We start from the raw sequence: 21,166 nt of genomic DNA, 5'->3' as shown, positions 1-21,166 counted from the left end.
TACTTTTAAGCACATAGATCCACAAACTCTTCTCCTCACTTTTGATCTTTCTCTCTTTCTTTCCCACAATTTCCATTGAGACTTATCATCTCTTCTCATGATCTCATCTACTTTATATGTTGTTTGAACTTTCTTCTTCCCCGTTTTTTTCAATCAATTGAAACTTGCAGAATTATGCAGTAGAGAAGAATGAAGGATTTAGAAAATCCCTCTTTCACGTGTCAGATCTAATTTATACGGATGATTTAGGGTGAAAGCTTCGGTATTTTATGCTTCAATATAATTGGATTATCTCATGGGTAAGAGGAATTAACAACTAAGGTTGAGACATTTGATTGAATTATCTTTTTGAACTAAACATTCAAGAGCTTGCAACTTCATATGATATATTTTATAAACAAATTTGAGGGATTTGATTCTTCTTGTTCAATCTCTTTCACAATACTCTGTTTATTTTCTCATAACAACCAATAAAGGATTCATAATCAATACAAACAAAATAGTCAATTTTTCATGGTTACTGAGGAAAAACTAAACAGAGTGCTATAGATATGTTTTTTTTTTAAAAATGATAGATATGTTTTTGATATTTCAAGTTTTGAAATACTTGTACCGAACATGTATTTACATCTTAAAAACTTGTAGTTTAATTCCCCATTTTCATTCTACAATCCAGTATTACAAAAATAATTTCATAAAACGTTATAGGACACACCCTTATAGACGATTCGATTATCTTTCCTCATCCTACTTGGATTGGGAAACTTGAAAACCACGCGGAAACACAAAGCGCGTTAACACGCAGGCAAGCCGCTTATTTATAATTATTTATTTATTTATTTATTTATTTATTTATTTATTTGCGTCATGTGGGCTAGGAATTAATTTGGGCCGTCGGTTTTCTTTTTCGGGTTTTTAAAAAAAGTAACAAAACAGGTTGGTGATCAGTTGGAGACTTGAAGGCTTGAAGCTCTGCAACTAGTGTTTCTGCTACGAGATGTCATGTTCAAAAGGCAAGCTTTCATCTTTATTCACGAACCCAGAAAGACCCACTTCTTCAAATTCAACCAAGCTTTCATCTTTATTCTTCGCAAACCAAGTTACAGCTAGATCCACTTCTTCATATCCCACAACCACAACAGAAACACCAATTCCCAGTGTTCCAATCCAAACCCCACTTGAAAATTTCCTCCACACAAACTTCAAGTCAGGTAATTTCACTCTCAATGAAGCACTTCACTATTTTGACCGCATGATTCTTATGCAACCTGTTCCTCCAATGGCCTCGTTCAATCGTTTATTAGGTGGACTTGCCAAGAGTAAGCACTACTCTCATGTTTTCTCATTTTGCATCAAGTCAACATCTTCTGGGTTATTGCCTGATTTCATTACGCTTAATATTTTGCTGAATTGCTTTTGTAATGTGAAACGGGTTTGTGATGCTTTGGTGGCTCTGGGAAGTATGATTAGGAGGGGTTATAAACCAAGTGCTGTTACTTTTACTTCTTTGGTTAAAGGGTTTTGTATGGAGGATAGGATTGATGAGGCAGTGAGGTTGTTGGAGAAAATGATTAAGTTTCAGTGTCAGCCTACTGTGATGACTTGTGGTACTTTGATTAATGGGTTGTGCAGGGCAGGAAAGACTAGCGTGGCACTTAGGTTACATGAAGATATGGCTAAGGGGAATGGCGGATTTGGTGTTTATTGTAAGCCAAATGTGGTGACTTATGGGATTATTATCGATAGGCTTTGTAAGGATGGCATGATAGATGAGGCAAAAGAGCTTTTCTTAGAAATGAAAGATAGAGGGATTCTTCCTGATGTGGTTGTGTATAGTGCTCTGATACATGGTTTGTACTATTATGAAAAGTGGGAAGCGGGTAAAGCTCTGTTACATGAGATGGTGCATTGCGGTATCAAGCCTAATCTCGTGACGTTCAATGTGCTAATAGCGGCACTTTGCAGAAGGGGAAATGTGAAAGAGAGCAGTGATTTGCTAAAGCTTATGGTACACAGAGGCATTAGTCCTGATTTATTTACATACAACACTTTGATAGATGGCTTCTGTTTGGTGGGTTGCCTTAATGAAGCGAGAGAGCTGTTTCATACTATTTCAAGTAGAGGGTGTCAACCTGATGCTGTTAGCTACAATGTGTTGATCAATGGATACTGCAAGAATTGGAAGATACATGAAGCTGTCAATGTTTACGAGGAAATGGTCCGCAGAGGAGTTAGGCCAACTGTAGTAACTTATAATGCCTTATTAACTGGTCTGTTTAAGTTGGGAAGAGTTCAGGATGCACAGAAGCTGTTTGCTGAGATGCAAACTCAGAACGTGCTACCTAGTTCATCTACATATAAAATATTGTTGGACAGGCTTTGCAAAAATGATTGCATACCAGAGGCAATGGAAATATTTCATACTTTAGAAAATAGCAGCAGCTGTGAACTTAGTGTAGAAATTTTTAATTCACTTATTAATGGGTATTGTAAGGCACGGAAGCTCGAAATTGCTTGGGACCTATATCACAAAATGTCAAAAAAAGGCCTGGTACCAGATGTTATAACATATAGCATGATGATTCATGGGCTCTGTATAGAAGGGCAACTCGAAAAGGCAAATGGTTTGTTTTTGGAAATGGAAGAAAAGGGTTGTGCTCCAAACATCGTCACTTATAATACCCTTATGCGTGGTTTCTGCCAAACTAATAACTTGGAAAAGGTTGTTGAACTTCTTCATAAGATGTCGGAAAGAAATCTGTCACCAGATAACTCTACAACCTCCATTGTCATAGACTTGCTCTCAAAGGATGAAAGCTATCGGAAATGTTTGGACTGGCTTCCAACATTTCCTGCCAGTAGCTAATTGAAAGCTGAGGTGACAAATTTCAAGTCACTTGCATGATCTTCAGTTATTACTCCTTATATGGAGTTCTTCTAATTCTGGTTGCGCAGTTGCTCACACATTTAGCCAGAAATTAGAAACGGTGAAGTTGCATTTGCCATTGTCTCGTTTGCTAATTGTTTATTGTATTATGTACAAAAAACTGTAGCAGTGGAATCTTAGAGGGAAGATCAGATTGATGGTCAAGTGTGATGGATTTGAACTTGCATTCATTAGTGACTGCAGTCTGCGTGTGACTCGCATAAATCAAGGTTGCAAGAAACAAGATATGATGCTCGGGCTATACATATCAGAATTTCATTTTTCTCCTAGTCTCTTCTACTGTGAAATGGTGTTACTAGAAAAAATGCTTACCTACATTGTTCTGGTGTTACTAGAAGAAATGCTTACCTACATTGTTCTATAGACTTCATTTCAATGTTGTGATCTGCGAAGTTGTAGTAACCAGTCCATCCCATATTCTACTTGATAATGTTGTAATACAGGTTCTAACTTCTTTCCATTGCATTCATTGTACATGGATTTTTATTCTTGATGAGCATTTAATAAGAATTGGAATTTTACAATATATTCTCTGCTGCAAGTCCTTCCCTAGCCTTTTGTGTGATTTCTTTTCTTGATGAGCACAAAGTATTCCCTGTTTATGATTGCAGGCTGGCAAAATCTCCAATCCATTTCGTTGCAGAAAAAGAAAATGTTTAACCCAAGTCCTGACCATCAAAAAGACGCAGGATGAAATGGTTTGAGAGTCTTGGCCTATCTAATTGGGGTAAGATGGGTGAAATGTAGTAGGGTATTATAGTGCATGTGTCTATATACGAGTATACTTGGCGTATTCATAGATTACAGACTTAGAGGTATCCCCTTTCTCAGCTGACCTTACTGCTTTGCCCTAAGCTTAACATTAGCTTCTTACTCGTCTTTTGCTATGCCTGGTTAGCTTCTTACTCGTCTTTTGCTATGCCTGGTTGATGGGGAACTAAAAAACTTTAGATGGGGAACTAGAAAAACTCTAACTAATAAAAGTGAATATTTTTTTTCACCATGCTCGAGATTCATCGTCCAACATGAACAATGATCACACCCACATGAATACAAGTAGTTTCCATTTTTGAAGGAAACAACAATGCTGAGACCGGAAAGACTCTCCCAAAGGATTTAAGCCTAATCTACTTTACCAATTACCCATGTTATCAGATCTCCCTCAACCTCTCTCACTCTCTCTCCAATCAAACTTAGACATTGCCGGAGTCATTCAGAAAATTTTTCACTGTCATTCAGCAATTAAAGTAGTTGAAATGATAACTTAAGGGTCCCATTTCGCTGATCTTTGGTGCGCAATCCACTAAACAAAGTTTTCCTTTATGTTGATGGGTCATTAAGGTAGGCTGTTGCTGTAATGAAGGTTTCCTTAGAGCATATAGAAGACCAGCAGATTGTGAGGGCTCATAGTTTAGATGGTAAAAGCTACTACCTCTTATCTTTTACATTCTACTTGGATGGTGAGACCTAAATGATTGTGGAGATAAGAGCTTAATCAATCTTGTTGATGATTTGAACCCCATTAAAGGTGTGTAGGTCATTCAGGGAAGACTAGTCCATAAAGACGCGTCCTTTGAATAGATTTCTATGTTTGTTGTTGTCTGCTTTTTAGTATCATTAGTTGGTAAGTCAATAAAGTAATCGATTATATCATATGTTCACAACCCAACTTTAACCTTGTGAAGATCTATGTTAGGTACTTAGTTTGGCCTCTTTCCCCTGCCAAATCATTTGTTTCCTCCTGTTGTTCATTTTGAAAGTCCTTGTTTCCCCTGCCAAGTACAAAAAATTGGGGTAAAATTTATAATGCTTACTCTATGAATGTTAGCTTTTGCAACAGAGTTATTATTCTGATTGTGCAATTTTGAATTTTTTTTTTTTTTTTTTTGGTCTGATCGAGTGCAATTTTGAAGGTTGAGAAAGGACTGAGAGCAGAGTCATCAAGAACTTCACTGCCAGGAGGACCAGTATGAACTCCATCATAAAACTAGTACATAGAGTAGATTCTTATAGCTTAGTCTCATTGCTATGATTTTGGTAGCACTATTCATGAAACAGCTTTTCATAGCATGCATGAGTAAATAGACATAAGCAGACAAGGTGGTATTGGTTGGCACCCCTTGCTTTTTCTCACTCTGATCTTTTCATCCCCAATTTTCATCCCTCTTGAGTCCTAACAAACCCCACAAACAAGTACTTGGATTCCAAACCTTACTTTCAACATGAAAATCAGAACCACATTATAACTCATCATACTTTACAAGTATACATATCTCAATTTTGCACTTGTGATCTCTCTTTGTGGATACACTACTACTGAGCGCTTGTGCATGTTTTTTCCTTTACAATCCGGACAAAACAAGATCACATCTAGCAGCAATTGAGAAGCTAATGTCCAAGGAGATTGACCCACCTGAATTTCTGAGCATCACATGTGAATCTGAGCCACCATGGAATTCATTATTTTCATTTTTTTTAACTCCCCCCTATATGGGGTTGACCTGCTCCATCTTGCAGGTGTGGTTTGGCATATATATAAATATAAACTTAAAGCTCAGCTCATGAAGAAGTCATATGCATGTTTGCAGATGAGCCTGGAATGTTTCTGAGATTTTACTGTCATTAATTAGTCTATCTTTTCCCTATTTCTCAAAAACAACCTTCATATATTAAGAGATAGAAGGAATTGCAATCAAGCCAGAATTTCATTCCTTACTTCATCTGTTCACACTTCACACATCGGCACTTTACATCTTTGTCAACAGATTAGGTTGAGCTAAGCATGGAAGAGATGGAAAAGAAAGCTGCCTCGTACAAATTACCTGATGTTTGCTTGCTCCGGTTGCCAATTCGAGCTACTCGATCTCTACTTTATCAATGAAGATCTCTGCTTCTGCATAACAGCTAACCTGTTATGTTCTTCAGAACACAGAACATATACCGCTAGCTAGGAGGTCTTCATCAGTGCATGAGGTGTGTGTATTTCTCCTAGTTTGAGGGGAATGAAGCCTGGTCCGAAATCTTCCTGATAGATCATGTTTAAGCTCACAGAAAGATTTCGAACCAGACGACATTCACCTCAACTGTTAGGGAGAGAAAGAGAGAGATGACATCTAGAGAGAGAGAGAGAGAGGTGGATTTGATATGGCCATGCATTGTATATATTTCATGGGGTCCTTATATATACGTAATGTAAGGATGAAAATAACGAGATTCTTAATTTCCCCAGTCACATGTCGTGGACATGGAGTCCACTTTCTACACCCCTGCCTAACCTTGCTTTTCATACATTCACATAGCCAAATCTGAGGACTTTATATGCAGGTTATATTTAACCATTCGTAAAAATATGAAGTGTGAATAACATTGCCCTATAATTATGAAACTGACCTCAAAGGTTATTTAATTTTTCTCCTCATGCATCTAATTGTGAATTGTGAGAGAAAGGTCAACCCAAATTGTATACAATCTAGTCTTTAAGCTGCTTTTAACATCAAAGCTAATCAATCTTGGACTAATGCCATGTATATATGGCAAAAAACATAAACAAATCATAAACCATGATACAGTTCAAAATTAGTTTGAACCTTGAAGGATCTTGACCTTAATTGGTTTATTGCAAGTCTCAAGCAAAGGATATGTCTTTTGCTTGCCACTAGAGTAAAGGGACGGTGAGAGCAGGTGGAGAAGAGAACCTTCAACATCAATGATGGCATGCATAATGTACGCAGCAAATAGCAGAAAATGTGATGCCAAGCTTAAATCCCAAGCTTAACACACATTGGCCTAGCCTGTACGTTAAAGCCATTAGTAACACAACCAAAGAATTAATTTAAAGGTAAAGAAAAGCCAAAGGGACAGAAACAAAGGTGGGATGTAAAGTCATTATGCATAATATGCACCAGCTAATGTTTTGTCTTGATCCACCTTTTAGTATTCCAGTTTTTCCACATATGTCATAATCTGGTGATTACGTTGGTCCTTTAGAATGTCTCACATGAATTGGTTTTGTGTATCAATCCTCTTAGTATGTTGACATCCATTTCACATAAGAAAAATCGAACCCTACTCATCGATCCAAGAATTTAGTGTATTTACTCTTACAATAAAATGAATCGTATCGATTGACGGAGGTTTATAAAGTGATTGGTGTGTGAACGAAGCCAATCCATATAGAGTTTTGTGCTCTTAGTTTGTCCATGTAGGTAAAATCGCAATAAATATGTCTCTAACTCTCCGGTTAAGTGGTCCTTAATAATTAAGAAAAATGAGTAGAAAACCACAACATAAATATTATGAGGCGATACATAATGCAAAAGTGAAATAAACAAATTAGTCCTTATAGGGAATGAAATCGAAATGAGCTTTTTAATATATTTGTTTGAAATTGGTGGCCTAATCAAGTATATGTATATGTTACTACCAAAAGTAGCAGACTCAATCAAATTTTAATGAGGAACCAGAATCTGATGGAATCATTACCTTCATGCATATCAAAGATCATCATATGCTCCAAGCACAAGTCAAAACGCTTTTCCAAGTAGCACTATATTCCCACATTTGAAGCATGTTCTCCCTAATTTTCAGCTTAAAACTTGTACAATCAGCAGCGTTCTAAAAATCCTCGTGGGCGGTTGCTTAGGCCCTGCCTAGACGCTAATTGCTGGCTATATGTCTCGGTTAATTGAAAATCGCAAAAGAATCGAATAAGGAATTAAGATTGCCTAAAAGGGCAGACAAAGGATTTTCTCTATGTTTTTAATCAATTACAGTATGTTATATAATCATTCTGTTTTGCATATTTATGCTTCAACAGTAAAAGTATATTTTTGTTTTAAGCATGCACTATTAGTTGCATAATAAAATTAGATTAAAATTAAAATCCGCCTAAACATCTAAGTCTTAGCCCCTCTCCATCGCCCGCCTTAAAATATTGACAATCAGTATCACAAGTAAACTGGACCTAGTTAACCTTCTAGCAATCTGTATTAAAAACAATCCCATGTCTGACACGGCTGTGATATTTGACTTGCATATATTCAACTTCCTCAAAAGTTTCGGACTTTTTTTTTCTGTTGACTTCTTGCTTGAACTTCTGATTAGGGACTTTCTTCATGTCTGCTATGATTATTGGAAACTTACAAGCATTTTCACATCCTTGAAGCAAATACAAAGAAAAACTAGTGGCTTGATGTTATACAAGTCAAAAGAGCCATCTGGGGATCGAGGTGCAAAAATTAATCCAGGACAAAAATTGAACTAAAACCTTATCTTTAAGACCTGAAACAAAGTTACTGTCTTACTGAACAATGATAATGCGAATGTCAAATGCCTAAGATCTCTGATTTAACTCTATGAACACAGAAAAGAATACAAATCAAGAGAGAAAATCCAAAAAAGAAAATGAAAAAGAAAAAGAAAAAGAAATTTAAATTAGAAAAGTGTATATCTTCTTTGCACAGTATCGAGGAACTATATGGGAGCTGAACAAGTTGTTCGAAAATGTCCAGTCTGATTGCAGCGGCTGCAATGCACCACTCGTTTAGCACGACCAGCATCTTCTGCGCGAATTCGCCTTTTCCTTGGTCGGCTAGGTGGCCGAAGCGACTTTGGTGGGTTAATCGTGACCCATAAACTTCCATTGGCTTCATCTTCAAATCCAGCCATCTCCTTCCAAAGAGTTCTGTCTGGAATAGGATGTATTGTCTCCGAGTAGGCTTTGCGATAATTTGTCACAGTGAAACAACTTTCAGTGAACCGAAACACATTCTGCCCACAAGAGCGGAGAGCTGCCACGGCATGAGAACATGGCAACCCACAGAACTGCCATCCATTACATGTACATCTACGGTTACGAATATCCACTATATGTGATCCTTCAGGGAACCTAACTTCGAAATCAGCATCATTTCCACGGAAAGCATTGAATGGGTGAGAAAGCTCAACTGCCTTTGTCACAGAGCTTTCAGCAGAAGGAACAAGTATGTTTGTCCACTGCATGCTCATTTCACGACGCTCATTGAACCAAGTCATCAGATGCCGTCGGATACACTCCATCAACTGAATTATTGGAAGCCCAGATGCCTCTGCTATCCAAGAATTTAAAGATTCGGCCCAATTAGCCGTCAACTGTCCAAACCTTGTACCCTCAAAATATGCTGTTGCCCACAACGTTGGTGCAATTTGTCTAATCCATTGGGCTGCTTCCGGAGAGATCTCTTCAATTTCCATAATTTTTTGTTCACATTCAAAGTGAGTAAGAGCATAAGCAGCCTCCCATAGAAGATTAACAAGCGGAGTACTATTAAATTCCTTCCGTAAACTGTCGCTTAAATGCTGCAAACAAAACCCATGAAAAGCAGTTGGGAAGTTTGCTTCCACTCCATCAACAATACCCTGCCGCCTATCAGACAAAATTGTAAGCCTTGGCATGTACTCTGCATAATTTTCTAGTAGGACCCGAATCTCGGAGAGGAACCACATCCAATTCTCATCGTTCTCTTCATCCACCACTCCAAATGCCAATGGAAATAAAGCTCCCTCTCCATCAAATCCAGTGGCAAAAAGCAAAGTCCCAAGATACTTGCTTTTCAGAGGAACTCTATCAAGTCCAAGAAGAGGCCGACATGCATTCAAAAATCCATATATTGATGCATGTAATGATACAAATAGACGTTGGAAGGAGTTATCATCAGGATTCCCATAAACCTGGGCAATACTTCCTGGATTGGTCCTTCTGATCTGTTCACAATATTGAGGAAGGAGGCGATAATCTTCTTCAAAAGATCCACGAACAGCAGCCATGAGCCGTTCCTTCCCCCTCCATGCCTGCTTATATGTTAACGCAATCCCATGAACGCGGTGGATCTCTTCTAGTATCTCTTTTGGCTTGCAATTAGGATTTTCCCTCAAGCGTTGTTCCACAGTATTTGCCACCCACTGGACGGAGGCTTGCTGATGACCAAGATGGGTGATTCCACGACAAGTGTGTTCTTCATGAATGGTCCTTATTGAGAAGGTAGGTACACCTGGAAGCTTTGCAGCATGAATTCGCCAAGAGCATCCTTCACTTGCACATTTGGCAGTGAAACGAGTTTTATCAGACTTGACTGTCTGTATCTCAAAGTGAAGCGCAATAGCTGCATCTCTAAGTGCCCTTCGACAGCTCTGGACATCAGGAAACTCTTGCCCAACAGCCAGCTGGTGATTAGAATTAGCTAGCGCTCGACACTGAAGAACAGGAGGACTATCCATACTCTCAGACTGCTCCAATGACATGCCTGAGACAGGTAGAATACTCATGTGCTGATTTTGATCCATCTCTAAATCTAAATTTTCAGAAAGATCATGGTTCTCCGCAACAGCCAATTCATGACTATCCATCAAACCCAACTCGTGATTCACCACGCTAAGACCAAGATCACTATCATGGCTGTTAACATCAATATTCTCTTGATCGGGTTCAAGATCATTATCCTGATCCAACCCCAAAGCTTCTTCTTCTTCAAGATTCTGTATATCTTGTAGAGCTATCACATGTTCGTTTGTCTGGTCATAAGCTAATCCATGCTCATGGGCATCTCTAAGACCCTGCTTATCATCATTAGTACCATGCCCTACTTCCAAATCCTGATCATGGGTTTGTCCCAGTGCAAAATTATGACTTTGGCCCATAATCATACTGTGATCATGCCCCAGTCCCAGCTGTGGATTCTGACTCAACGGAAAATCACGACTCTGCCCAATGATTAGATTATCATTTGCCATTACAAGCCCCAAGATTAGCAGAACCAAACCCTTCCAATTCAATCAAATGTTTGGCCTACAGCTGAAAAAGGTTCTGCCTACTATGTGTCACTGTTCTGAAGTAGACCTGTGTCACAAACAATGCGTTTTGAATCAAATTAATATTCTTTTCACCAAGGACACTGAACAATGAGATACTATCTATATATTCCAAACTATAGTACAACTACAGTACATCACCTAAATCTAAATGTCTTAGGGAATCAGTGAAATTAGTCCAACTAGATCGAGATCAGTACATTTAGTATCCTCTATTGAATGATTGAATTACTAAATCAATAAGCTGAAAACCCAAGAGAGGAAAACTGAACTCTTTGACTACAAACAGAAACATGAACAGGGCAGATTAAACAATTCATGATATTCTGACTGGTTTTCTATTCAACTCAAGTATGAAACTCAATATGCTATGCTATACTCTAATGGGTTTGCGAGAAATCGCAAACAAACGAACCGAAATTGAAATCAAGTTTGAACCCAGAAACCAATTGGGTTCACTGTAATTGAGTTGAGGAACATAAAGAATCAAACTTTACAGAGTTTCTAGGCAATTAAGCAAAAAGTGGGTTAGAACTCACAGAATTAAGTCTGCCCAGAACCAACAAGAAGAAGAAGAAGAAGAAGAAGAAGAAGAAGCTGAAGCTCAAAGAGTGAACCTGCAAAATCAAAGCCAACAAAGTATGAGCAAGAAGGGTATTAATGGAAAAATAATAAATTGAATTCAAAGGAAAAAAGAGAGAGAGAGTGAGTGTGTTTGGGCGGGTGGGTGAGAGGGAAAACAAACCTGAAACAAGGAAGGGTAGAGAAGATGGAACAGAAATTTTGCAGGGGCAGCGCAATGGACTTCGGAGATTCTAGGGTTACCCAATTTCCAGGGTATTTATGTCATCCTAGTTCTTCTTCTCCTCTATTTTTTTCGAAATTCCGATATTGGCCCCCTCACCTTCTCCGCTTTTGATTCTACTTTTGGAGATTACAATGAAAATAAACTATATATTTTCTTGATTTTTAAATCTCCTTTTTTTTTTTCTCCTTAAAGATCGATATAATAATTATGAAAAGAAAAAATACATATAACTTTGCATGTTAATTAAAAAAATTACTTGTGAGATATGAATGGAGTCGAATTTAGAATTGCAAGTTATGTTACAAATATCAGAGTCTGAATAAAAATATATGAATAAAGTAACGAATCACTCTTTAAATATTATTATATATTATGCTAGATAGTTGGTGCCCTTATTTTACTATTATCTTCATCTTCTTCTTTATGTATCGGATAATTGTGTACAATCTGATCCGTTAACTTTACTATGGTTCTATTTAGATTAAATAGAAGCCTTTATCTTTGTTAGGTTAGTTGTCTCCATCATCTTTTAGGATCACTCATTGCTATCACGAGATGTGAGAACCAATGAGAAGGGGGGGGGGGAGGGCATTAAAGGAAGACAGCAAATGCTGCGATGGTACGCTCGTTGTTTCTTAGAAGGTGAGGGCTACGACCAACAGGGGCATTTATAAATTGCGACGGAGAAAGGGCACTCTTGTACTTCCGCCACCACTTTCTCGGCTTTGTTGCGAATTGACATCAAAACCAGGCCCTCCCTCCTTGTTTCTCTTTCTGAAAAACTCTTTACTAGCATTGACCACATAGAACTGAGATAGAACTCAGAGGCCAAAACCAAATCGAACAGCTGAAACAGCAGTTCCTGTGATGTTATATTGTAAATGTGTTTGTAGAACAGAAGAGGACGGGTGTCTGAGAAATAAGAGGAACTGATGATCGGGCCAAAAAGCAGATACTTTACCGGAACATTCAATACATACAGTTAACCAAAACAAAATTCAATACATACAAGAAGAAAAATAAGGCACCAGCCACATAGGCATTGTGTCGAAATGGTGCAAAGAATGGAACATCTGTGCAGGAGTGACAAACTGCAAAAGTGCAAACCTATGTCGTGCCAAAGCATCCTAGATTTACCAGATCAAAACCGTCGCCTACTAATTCAAAGGATAAACTTCGACCTATGAAAGCTCACTAATTTCAAGCATTTCTTCTGCAATGAACCCAGCGTGGTTTCACTGTGTATAGGGCAGCCCTCATGTCATGGAAGTAGAAACTGCAACAGTATAATCAGACTTGGAGAATGAAATAGCTCCAACAGAACAAAGTTCATTGCTAAGACCCAGTGATGTGGGTTATGATTTGTCAACATGGCACTTTTCTCTCTAGCTCTGCAGATTTGAGCTTAGGAAGCAATTCAGATACAACCTTCTGCAAAGGGACGCTATTCAGCTGACTGTCACTTCCATTAATGACCAATTTTGAGAGAGCAGTAATTTCCTGAACACCCAAATTTTCATCAAATATTTCATTCCAAAATTCGTCATCCTCATTAAGATTCGAAGCTTTCACAATTTCAAGTACTTTATCCAATGTCGCCACATTCCTACCAGCACCACAACCCATGGCGGTTGCAGCACCCACTGCATTTGCAATTGCTAATGTATTTACCATTGGCATATTGTGGATGAAACCATATGCAATGGCAGCTACAAAACTATCTCCGCATCCAACAGTGTCCATGACCTTTACCTGTCACATTTCAGGGCACAAACTTAGGTTTTAGTCTTGCATCAGACAATAAAGAAAGCTGGAACGATTCAGACCAGATAGAACAACAGGATATGCATATTTGCTACCTCTTAAATATCTACAGCCAAAATTCTGGTCCAGTAATATTATTAACAGGAAGGTCAAGATACACATAAACACACTCACACAGATAGCAAATACGCCTACCCAAGCATGCATATAACTGCTGTTGACTATAAAACATGAATTCGGCATGACAGGGCTTCCATGATCCATGGTGATCGAACAAAAAGAAATACATATAGGGTCCATTTGGAAGGATGATATGGATTTCTTAATATTATAATTAAATTGCTTGATTAGACTGTTGCACATCATCTACTAGAGTACACCTATATCTGAATCCAAAAGATAAAGGACACAAAAATTTCAAATGATTCTATGTTACAGTCATTCCAAATCCATTCAAATTTGTATTGTATGTAGTATATAGTACATTCTATTTGATGTTTTATAGTCTTTTTAAACTCATCTAGCTCTGCTATCAAATTCAAGTCCTATTCTCCTTCCATCAATCCATTCTAAAAATATGATTTAAATCTAGAAACACAGTATCAGTTCCATATCATAAAACAGCTAGTAAAAAAGTAAGGCAACGTCATAAGAGAATGTTAAGTAAGAAAGTGATACTTTGAATGCTGGTGCACAAGAGATGCCAGACTTGGTTATGAGAATTGAACCCTTTGGCCCCATTTTAACAATCACCCATTTTGTTTGCACCCCTTGCTTGAGCAACTGCTGCCCTGCCAATATCGGGTTTTTAATGCCAGTCAATGACTCAGCCTGAAAAATGATTAATACCAGTAAATGGGTTAGCAGAGCAGCAAGATAACTAAAGAGTATGCAGCATAATTTAAGATAGGATTTCAATATTAAAACAAAAAATTTGTTCTTTCTTTTCCTTTCAAGGAAGAGGGGTGAGTGGTGGAGCGGGGGTTAGCAAGGACCCTACACCAACAGCATCAAAGGTATACTCGTGCCATTGGAAAATTCTTTTATGTTTCATTGTCCCACTATTTCTTTTCTAGAGAGAACAGTTCACAATCTTGATTTATATGTCATTTACGTGTTAATATGAAATGCACAACTTTGACAGAGTCATACAGAATGATCATACATCTGCCATCTAACACTTTTCTAAGGAATTGGAGACCATTAACAATGAACAATGCAGAACCATGGCATGTGTCACTAGAGATCACAAATCAACAATTTGGCAACTATGTTCCGAGTCATAAAACAATTCACAGCAGATAAAAAGCACTTACCTCATCTGAAGTTAGAAGAAGAACGTCACTCATCCTCAACAACAGGTTAAGTGCTCCTTGTTCCTCAGGTGTACCAGCAGAGAGGCTCTTTCCGCGGGGTCCAGGGTCGAAAAAAATTGCTGTTCCAACTTCAACAGCATACTCTACAGCTGAGGCTATTACAGCAGGAGAGAGCTCGTCAAAGCCATAACCATTACAGAACAGGATCTTTGACTGTTTTATCGCCGTCTTTACTTGTACAGATAATTTGGTCAACCAACTGAATGCAGGCTCCTTACTGAAATCAGCTCGACTGACAAACAAAACACGTTAAATTCAGATCAGCATTCTCCACATAGCAGACAATAATGAATAGTAACCCGACTGAACTGAACTACAAACCCGAAAGACACGAAAAAAATGTGGAAACTTGTACCTACAAAAACCATGTCTTTGCAACTGATCCACAAGAACCCAGCACAAAAGCGTCTCATACGAAGAAGCACGTGAACTGTCAGCATCAGTATCCTCATTCATCCCAACCATACGGATTCCTTCATCACGAAGAACATCTAATAAGAACCGCCCATACACTTCATTACCCACATGGCCAATTGCATTGCAGCGAAGCCCCAGCCTGGCAGCTGCTATAGCCATATTGCAGTTGCCACCAGCTTCCCAGTATTTCTAAATGAAATCCATACGATCAAAGACAACAAATTTACCAACACATACATATAAACACTATTCAAGGTTCCACACAACAAACATTCAAACTCTAACTCTATTACCTATCGAATCAAAAAGGGGGTTAATTTCAATGGTGACAAATGCAGAGATTGATTTTTTACCTTATCGGGCGGCGAGGCGGATAGGCGGTCCATGTAAGCTTTGCGGCGGTCGGCATCGGGCGGCGGCAACTGGGGGACGTTGAGGACGATATCGACGCAGAGATTGCCGAGAGTTGCGACGTCGATGTCTTTAACGGCGAGGTTTTCGGAGTGGAGGGAGCCGTTGAGAGCGCCGGGGGCGGAGATGCCGAGGCCTTTGGTGACGGAGGAGTGAGAGTGGGGGCGGTGGTGAACTGGCGGGAAAATGAGGTGGGGTCGGGTTAGTCTAGGGTTTTGGGGGAAGATGGAGTGGGACTTAAGGGAGGGTACATGGTAGGGGATTGGGGTTTTGAGGGTTATGGTGTGCATTCAGACCAGGCTCACATACACAGAGAGAGAGAGAGACAAGGAAATGAAGAAGAAGAAATGGGGGATGGGAATGTGAAGGAATAACGGGTTGGGTTTCTCCACTTGGACGCTCTGCAAGTTTCAGTTGTTTGCTCCCACCACACCACCACCGGTTGTTATCTCTCCACTTCTTCTTCTTTTTTTTGACTCCTTTTTTAAATTATTGAGAAAAAAAAAACTACTGCATTGAGAAGAAGATCTTCAGTATGATGGTCAGGCGATTTAAGGTATTTTTGATATTGCGCCTAATAACAGTATCAATATAAGGATGAGATTTTGAAATCTTAGGTAGACGCACATGTCACGTGATAAAGTCGCTCTATTCAAGATATTCTTTACTGAAACCGATTAGTTTCTATAATACTACGACCGATTGATCTATTTGAAACATTATAATCGCATTTTCTTAAGTGATTAGAGCATTTCCAACAGAATACTTATTTCAAAAAAAATTTGAAATTTAACTAATTTTAGGCTAAGTTTGATCTCCAGCAGACTAGCTAAATTTAGCTTTAGCTAAAAGACCTAGCTATATTTAGCTAGAGAAAAGAGAAATTTAACTTAATCCTGCTGGAGCATAACTCAATATTCAACTAGCTATATTCTAATTTTAGTTACTTTTAGCTATGAAGATAGCTATCACTGTTGGAGATGCTCTTAGTTTGGATGTTAGATCAAATGAGTAAATTCTTAAAACGCTCTTTGTGATACATGAATGTATCATCTAATGAGCTGAACAATATTACTAATTCTTTGTCAAAAACAGAACAGGATAACTATGTTCATACTATAAAGCTAACTCGTTGATTCAAAAAATTATAGCTCTACATTTTCCATAGGGTGCATAAAAGTTGGTTGACAAGTTGTGTTGGCTTTGATAAAGATCTGAAAGATAAGTCCAATAGTAGAGGTTCATTTGCATGATGCATATTCTGAAATGTTCCTTGACAGTTGACACTACCCTTTCAATTTGGAATATGAACCATGTTCTGTCATTGACCTGAAAAAGATAAAGAGCCTTGTTCTGTCATGTGTCAAAGTTACGAAGTGGATACCCTCCTTTCTCACCCCTTATTTCCGGGACCTTCTATACTTTTGAGTGGGTGCACACTGAGAATGATTTAATAATTCAAATCAAGAAGGTTAAGATTGGTATGGGATAATGCAGAATATTGACAGTTGAATAATTTGTCAGGCAAACTATTCTTATGCTATGAATAAATTCTACTTCACTGAACAGCATAAAAACATCAGTTGTAGATTAAAGACAGGAACACCGCGAAAATCAAAGGGAAATCTCAGGACGTGAATGTTGTTCCTTTGATAATTCCTCAAGTCTGCTGACAACTTTCTGAGCCACCTCAATATATGCTTTCGAGACATCAGAATCAGGAGCTGATATTACTATTGGGACACCGTCATCAGAGCCTTTTCTGATCCCCAGTTCTAATGGTATCTGAAACATTGTGCATCTATGATTAGAGAAAGATTAATGAACATAGGTGCAACTCATCTAAGAAGGTGATTACTGTCAACTACTTGGGGATGGCTAAAGTTATCCACAAGTGCAATAATTCAGTTATATAATCAAAAACAATATGAAACATATATGATCATTAAAGCTTCTCTCAATGTACTTTACTTGTCAGCAAAGAACTGACATGAGGTGTAAATATAATACAGATTTGCATTCAAGCCTTCCAGGTATGACTCCAAAAATAGAAATCTTGTTTGCAGCAAAACCTAATCAAAATGAGTTCAACACAGAGATATAGAAACTCACAACAGACCATCCAAGAGTGATTCCTCCACTCAATAGGTTTACTATTAAGATCTAAAACTTCTTGTCCTTTATACTCAAAATCAAATAACTGAAGACTTTCCTTAAAAATGAAATTGAGAGAGATAGAGAGATAAGAGAAGCATCTAGACCCAAAAGGAACAGAATCAACTTCAAAAGGAAGTATGCAAAGTTATTACAGTAAGTACTCATAAAACAGATCAAACAAAATAAGAAATGACCTACCTCACCAGCAACTTCTATTCCCATCTCTGCTGCCGTCTTACGAGATCCTCCTTCCCCAAAGATGAACCATCGTTCAGCACAGTTTGGACACTTAAAACAGCTCATGTTCTCAACAATCCCCAAAATCTGCAAACATCAATCAGAAAAATCTGTCTTAGCAAATTATTTTGTTGATGACATCAACCAAACTTACAAATAGCAAAGCATACATATCAAAAGATGAAAATACTGAAGAATAATTTTACCGGCACTTCAACTTTAGAGAACATATTAATTCCTCTGCGAGCATCCATTAGTGCAACATCTTGAGGTGTTGAAACAATCAATGCACCTGTACAAGAAACAAAAAGTTGTGATGAAAAACCAAATGATTGTTGCTGAACCGAAGCTAAGATTAGAAAGGTCAAAATGAATTTCTAATTGGGTGCTTCAACAGAAGAGGTGTGGGGATGTTTATCAATAATAGATTTTTTATCATTGCTTTAAGCGGAGAAAAAAAGAAACCATCACAGAAACACTTTAACCTTAACTTCTTAAAGTACCAGATAATTGCAGCCTTTGGGATACAGTTATATGAGCATCACCAGTGCCAGGAGGCATGTCTACCACAAGAATATCAAGATTTCCCCAGTCAACCCCCCTTGTCATTTTTTCAAGAGCACTTGATACCTGCAAGAATTAACTCAAATCAATAAGAAACACTGAAAAGAAAAATCACACTAATATTGCCGGAAGTCATCACTAATAAACTGTATAAACATATTGAGGTCCAATGAATAATGATGTTGTTTAGAGTCGGATCACGGGATGAAACTTGAGGTATCAAGAAATTACATAACACCCACAGTTGAACCCTCTCAGTGTTGATCAGTTAGTTAACATCACAATTTGCAAGGAAAGAAAATCACTTTCAGACTAGTTACCACTTATACCATAGGACCTCTCCAAACAAGTGGTGCATCCTTATCCACAAGAAGTCCAATCGACATACACTTGATTCCATAGCTCTCTATTGGAATCATTTTTTTATCTGGTAGAAGAAGATCGTAATGTCAATATTCTCCAGCGTGAATTAGAGATTCAATAAATAGTAAGAAATGTATATGTCTAGTGCTCATGTATTAAGTAGTTTAGAACAGAAAACTGTGCGGATAAATGCTTCACCTCTTACATGAACTGAAGCAAAAATAAATCAATACCTTTGGTCACTTCTGGCTTTCCTTCGAGCTTCATCATGATCGGAACATTTGGTCCATATACATCGGCATCAAGCAAGCCGACCTTCATTCCACACTTGTTAGCAAGTGCAACAGCCAGATTAACTGCAATTTACCACCTCTATGCATAAGTCATTGTAAATCAGCACAATCATGATCTAAGCATTGAAATATCAGAGTTCAGTTGCAATGCTTCAATTGATGTCAAAACTATCATTTCTAATTTGACCATCTAACATTGATGCAAATCAGCACCCCTATATAAGACAAATAGCTGATGATCATCAAGCAAAACAGGCTTCACAAACTTAATTTAATCACAAAAAGGACTAATCTTTTCACACCCAGAAAGCTAAAATGCTCAAAAACTCAGCAAAGTTCAACACTTTTTCAGTATAAAAACATTTAGACAAAGAAAGGCAAGATGATACCTGCAGTGGTGGACTTGCCCACACCGCCTTTACCAGAAGCAACAGCTATGGCATGCTTAACACCCTCAATCCGAAGGTCCTTTTTTACGGCGCTGTAACTCCTAACACCTCCGAGCCTCTGCGAGTTCAATCAATCAAAGAAGGCTACTTTCAAAAACTGAAGTGTGAAAAGGAGACTAATTTAGATTCACCCACAAACAGAAAAGGACTTACCGTGAAGGACCTCAGTAGTTGCCTCATCAATTCCAGGCGACGAAACCGAGTCCGAAATGTTGTGTGGGGTTTATTCGTTTCTGGGGTTTTAGCTTTCTAGTCGGTTGTGTCGTCGTGGCTATTGAAATGAAATGGGGTCGAATAGGCCGACTGAGACATACTTCAATTTTGTTGTTTCTTTTACTTTTTAGTTTTCACTTCATTCGGGGGGGGGGGGGGTAAAAGTAAAAAAATTGTAATCGAGTGGCCCTATTCATCCCAATGGTGATACCGTGATATATTCTATGTTTCAAAGATGGCGGGATGACTTTAGAGCAATGAGTTTGCTCTTTGACAGAGAATCTGTTTTCCTCGTTTAGAGCAAGTTCACCCGTTAATGTCACTGGGTCAATACTATTCACTATTTTTTGTCTTTCATTTCCACCATCTAAGTCACTTGGTCAGATACTATTCACAAAAGGTCACTCGGTCAATTTTTTTACCAACAAACTGACATTCAGCCACATTTTGTGAACAATATCTGACCCAGTTCATCCCAATGGTGATACCGTGATATATTCTATGTTTCAAAGATGGCGGGATGACTTTAGAGCAATGAGTTTGCTGTTTGCCGGAGAATCTATTTTCCTCGTTTAGAGCAAGTTCACCCGTTAATGTCACTGGGTCAATACTATTCACTATTTTTTGTCTTTCATTTCCACCATCTAGGTCACTTGGTCAGATACTATTCACAAAAGGTCACTCGGTCAATTTTTTTACCAACAAACTGACATTCAGCCACATTTTGTGAACAATATCTGACCCAGTAACCTAGATGGTGGAAATGAACGGTAAAAAATAGTAAACAGTATTGACCCAGTAACCTCAACGGGTGAACTTGCTCTAAGAAACTAGTAACTTCTTTCTTGTTTTGGCTAAATTGTGAATTCTTTATTTTTTATATCTATTGTAACGATCATGATCCACATTCTTCTTTCTTTGGCCAGTACTATCTTAATCCTTGTTTGAGGTTCCAAGATTCAAATTCAATAATTTGTCTTTCTAGGCTAATGATACTTTGATCCCAAAGCCTTCCACGTATCTTTGTGCGTAGTCATGTGTCAAGGCTTTTTATCTGATGTAAAGAATTTCCCGGAGAATCTTTCAGCCTTTGAGGGGTGGAGTTATGTTATGTGATCATTTCCAAGGCTCTTAATCTATGCCTGATTATGTAAATCGAGCCATGAAGCGAGAAAGGTCCCTTAAGCTATGTCTGGTTCTTTCTTTTCATAGTCGTATTATTCATCATGATGGTCGGAAGGACAATCATGCATTCATGCTGCTCTTTTTTTCTTCTTATTTTTTGTTTTTGGCAAAAAGACTAAAATTGTCCACGTTGCCAT

General features: G+C 38.2%; 4 protein-coding genes and 1 long non-coding RNA gene across 5 annotated transcripts; 2 read left to right on the top strand and 3 right to left on the bottom strand.

Moving 5' to 3' along the window:
* Nucleotides 1–925: 925 nt before the first annotated feature.
* On the top strand, nt 926–3,475 carry LOC133736240 (pentatricopeptide repeat-containing protein At3g22470, mitochondrial-like). Its single transcript, XM_062163682.1, has one exon. The coding sequence runs from the start codon at nt 998–1,000 to the stop codon at nt 2,864–2,866; it is 1,869 nt and encodes a 622-aa protein (XP_062019666.1). The 5' UTR covers nt 926–997; the 3' UTR covers nt 2,867–3,475.
* Nucleotides 3,476–3,680: 205 nt separating this feature from the next.
* On the top strand, nt 3,681–6,228 carry LOC133736243 (uncharacterized). The gene is made up of 3 exons (XR_009859467.1): nt 3,681–4,741; nt 4,861–4,914; nt 5,713–6,228. It is a non-coding gene; the product is annotated as an uncharacterized LOC133736243 (long non-coding RNA).
* A 1,973-nt stretch (nt 6,229–8,201) lies between these two features.
* Nucleotides 8,202–11,637, bottom strand: LOC133738169 (uncharacterized). The gene is made up of 3 exons (XM_062165624.1): nt 11,538–11,637; nt 11,332–11,409; nt 8,202–10,820 (listed from the first exon to the last, which is right to left on the bottom strand). Exon 3 carries the CDS (start codon nt 10,712–10,714, stop codon nt 8,420–8,422), a length of 2,295 nt encoding a protein of 764 aa, XP_062021608.1. The 5' UTR covers nt 10,715–10,820; nt 11,332–11,409; nt 11,538–11,637; the 3' UTR covers nt 8,202–8,419.
* Nucleotides 11,638–12,533: 896 nt separating this feature from the next.
* Nucleotides 12,534–16,070, bottom strand: LOC133738345 (fructokinase-1). The gene is made up of 5 exons (XM_062165869.1): nt 15,511–16,070; nt 15,096–15,346; nt 14,681–14,972; nt 14,043–14,195; nt 12,534–13,352 (listed from the first exon to the last, which is right to left on the bottom strand). Exons 1-5 carry the CDS (start codon nt 15,856–15,858, stop codon nt 12,966–12,968), a joined length of 1,431 nt encoding a protein of 476 aa, XP_062021853.1. The 5' UTR covers nt 15,859–16,070; the 3' UTR covers nt 12,534–12,965.
* Nucleotides 16,071–16,658: 588 nt separating this feature from the next.
* Nucleotides 16,659–19,921, bottom strand: LOC133738346 (iron-sulfur protein required for NADH dehydrogenase, mitochondrial). Its single transcript, XM_062165870.1, has 8 exons — nt 19,785–19,921; nt 19,572–19,689; nt 19,123–19,245; nt 18,856–18,953; nt 18,466–18,592; nt 18,169–18,254; nt 17,924–18,049; nt 16,659–17,353 (listed from the first exon to the last, which is right to left on the bottom strand). The coding sequence occupies exons 1-8, from the start codon at nt 19,809–19,811 to the stop codon at nt 17,183–17,185; spliced, it is 876 nt and encodes a 291-aa protein (XP_062021854.1). The 5' UTR covers nt 19,812–19,921; the 3' UTR covers nt 16,659–17,182.
* Nucleotides 19,922–21,166: the final 1,245 nt, after the last annotated feature.

Source organism: Rosa rugosa, chromosome 3, assembly GCF_958449725.1.
Source record: "Rosa rugosa chromosome 3, drRosRugo1.1, whole genome shotgun sequence".
Taxonomy (NCBI): Eukaryota; Viridiplantae; Streptophyta; class Magnoliopsida; order Rosales; family Rosaceae; genus Rosa; species Rosa rugosa.
Note: the sequence above shows the minus strand (reverse complement) of the source record. Positions and strands in the feature narration are given on the sequence as shown.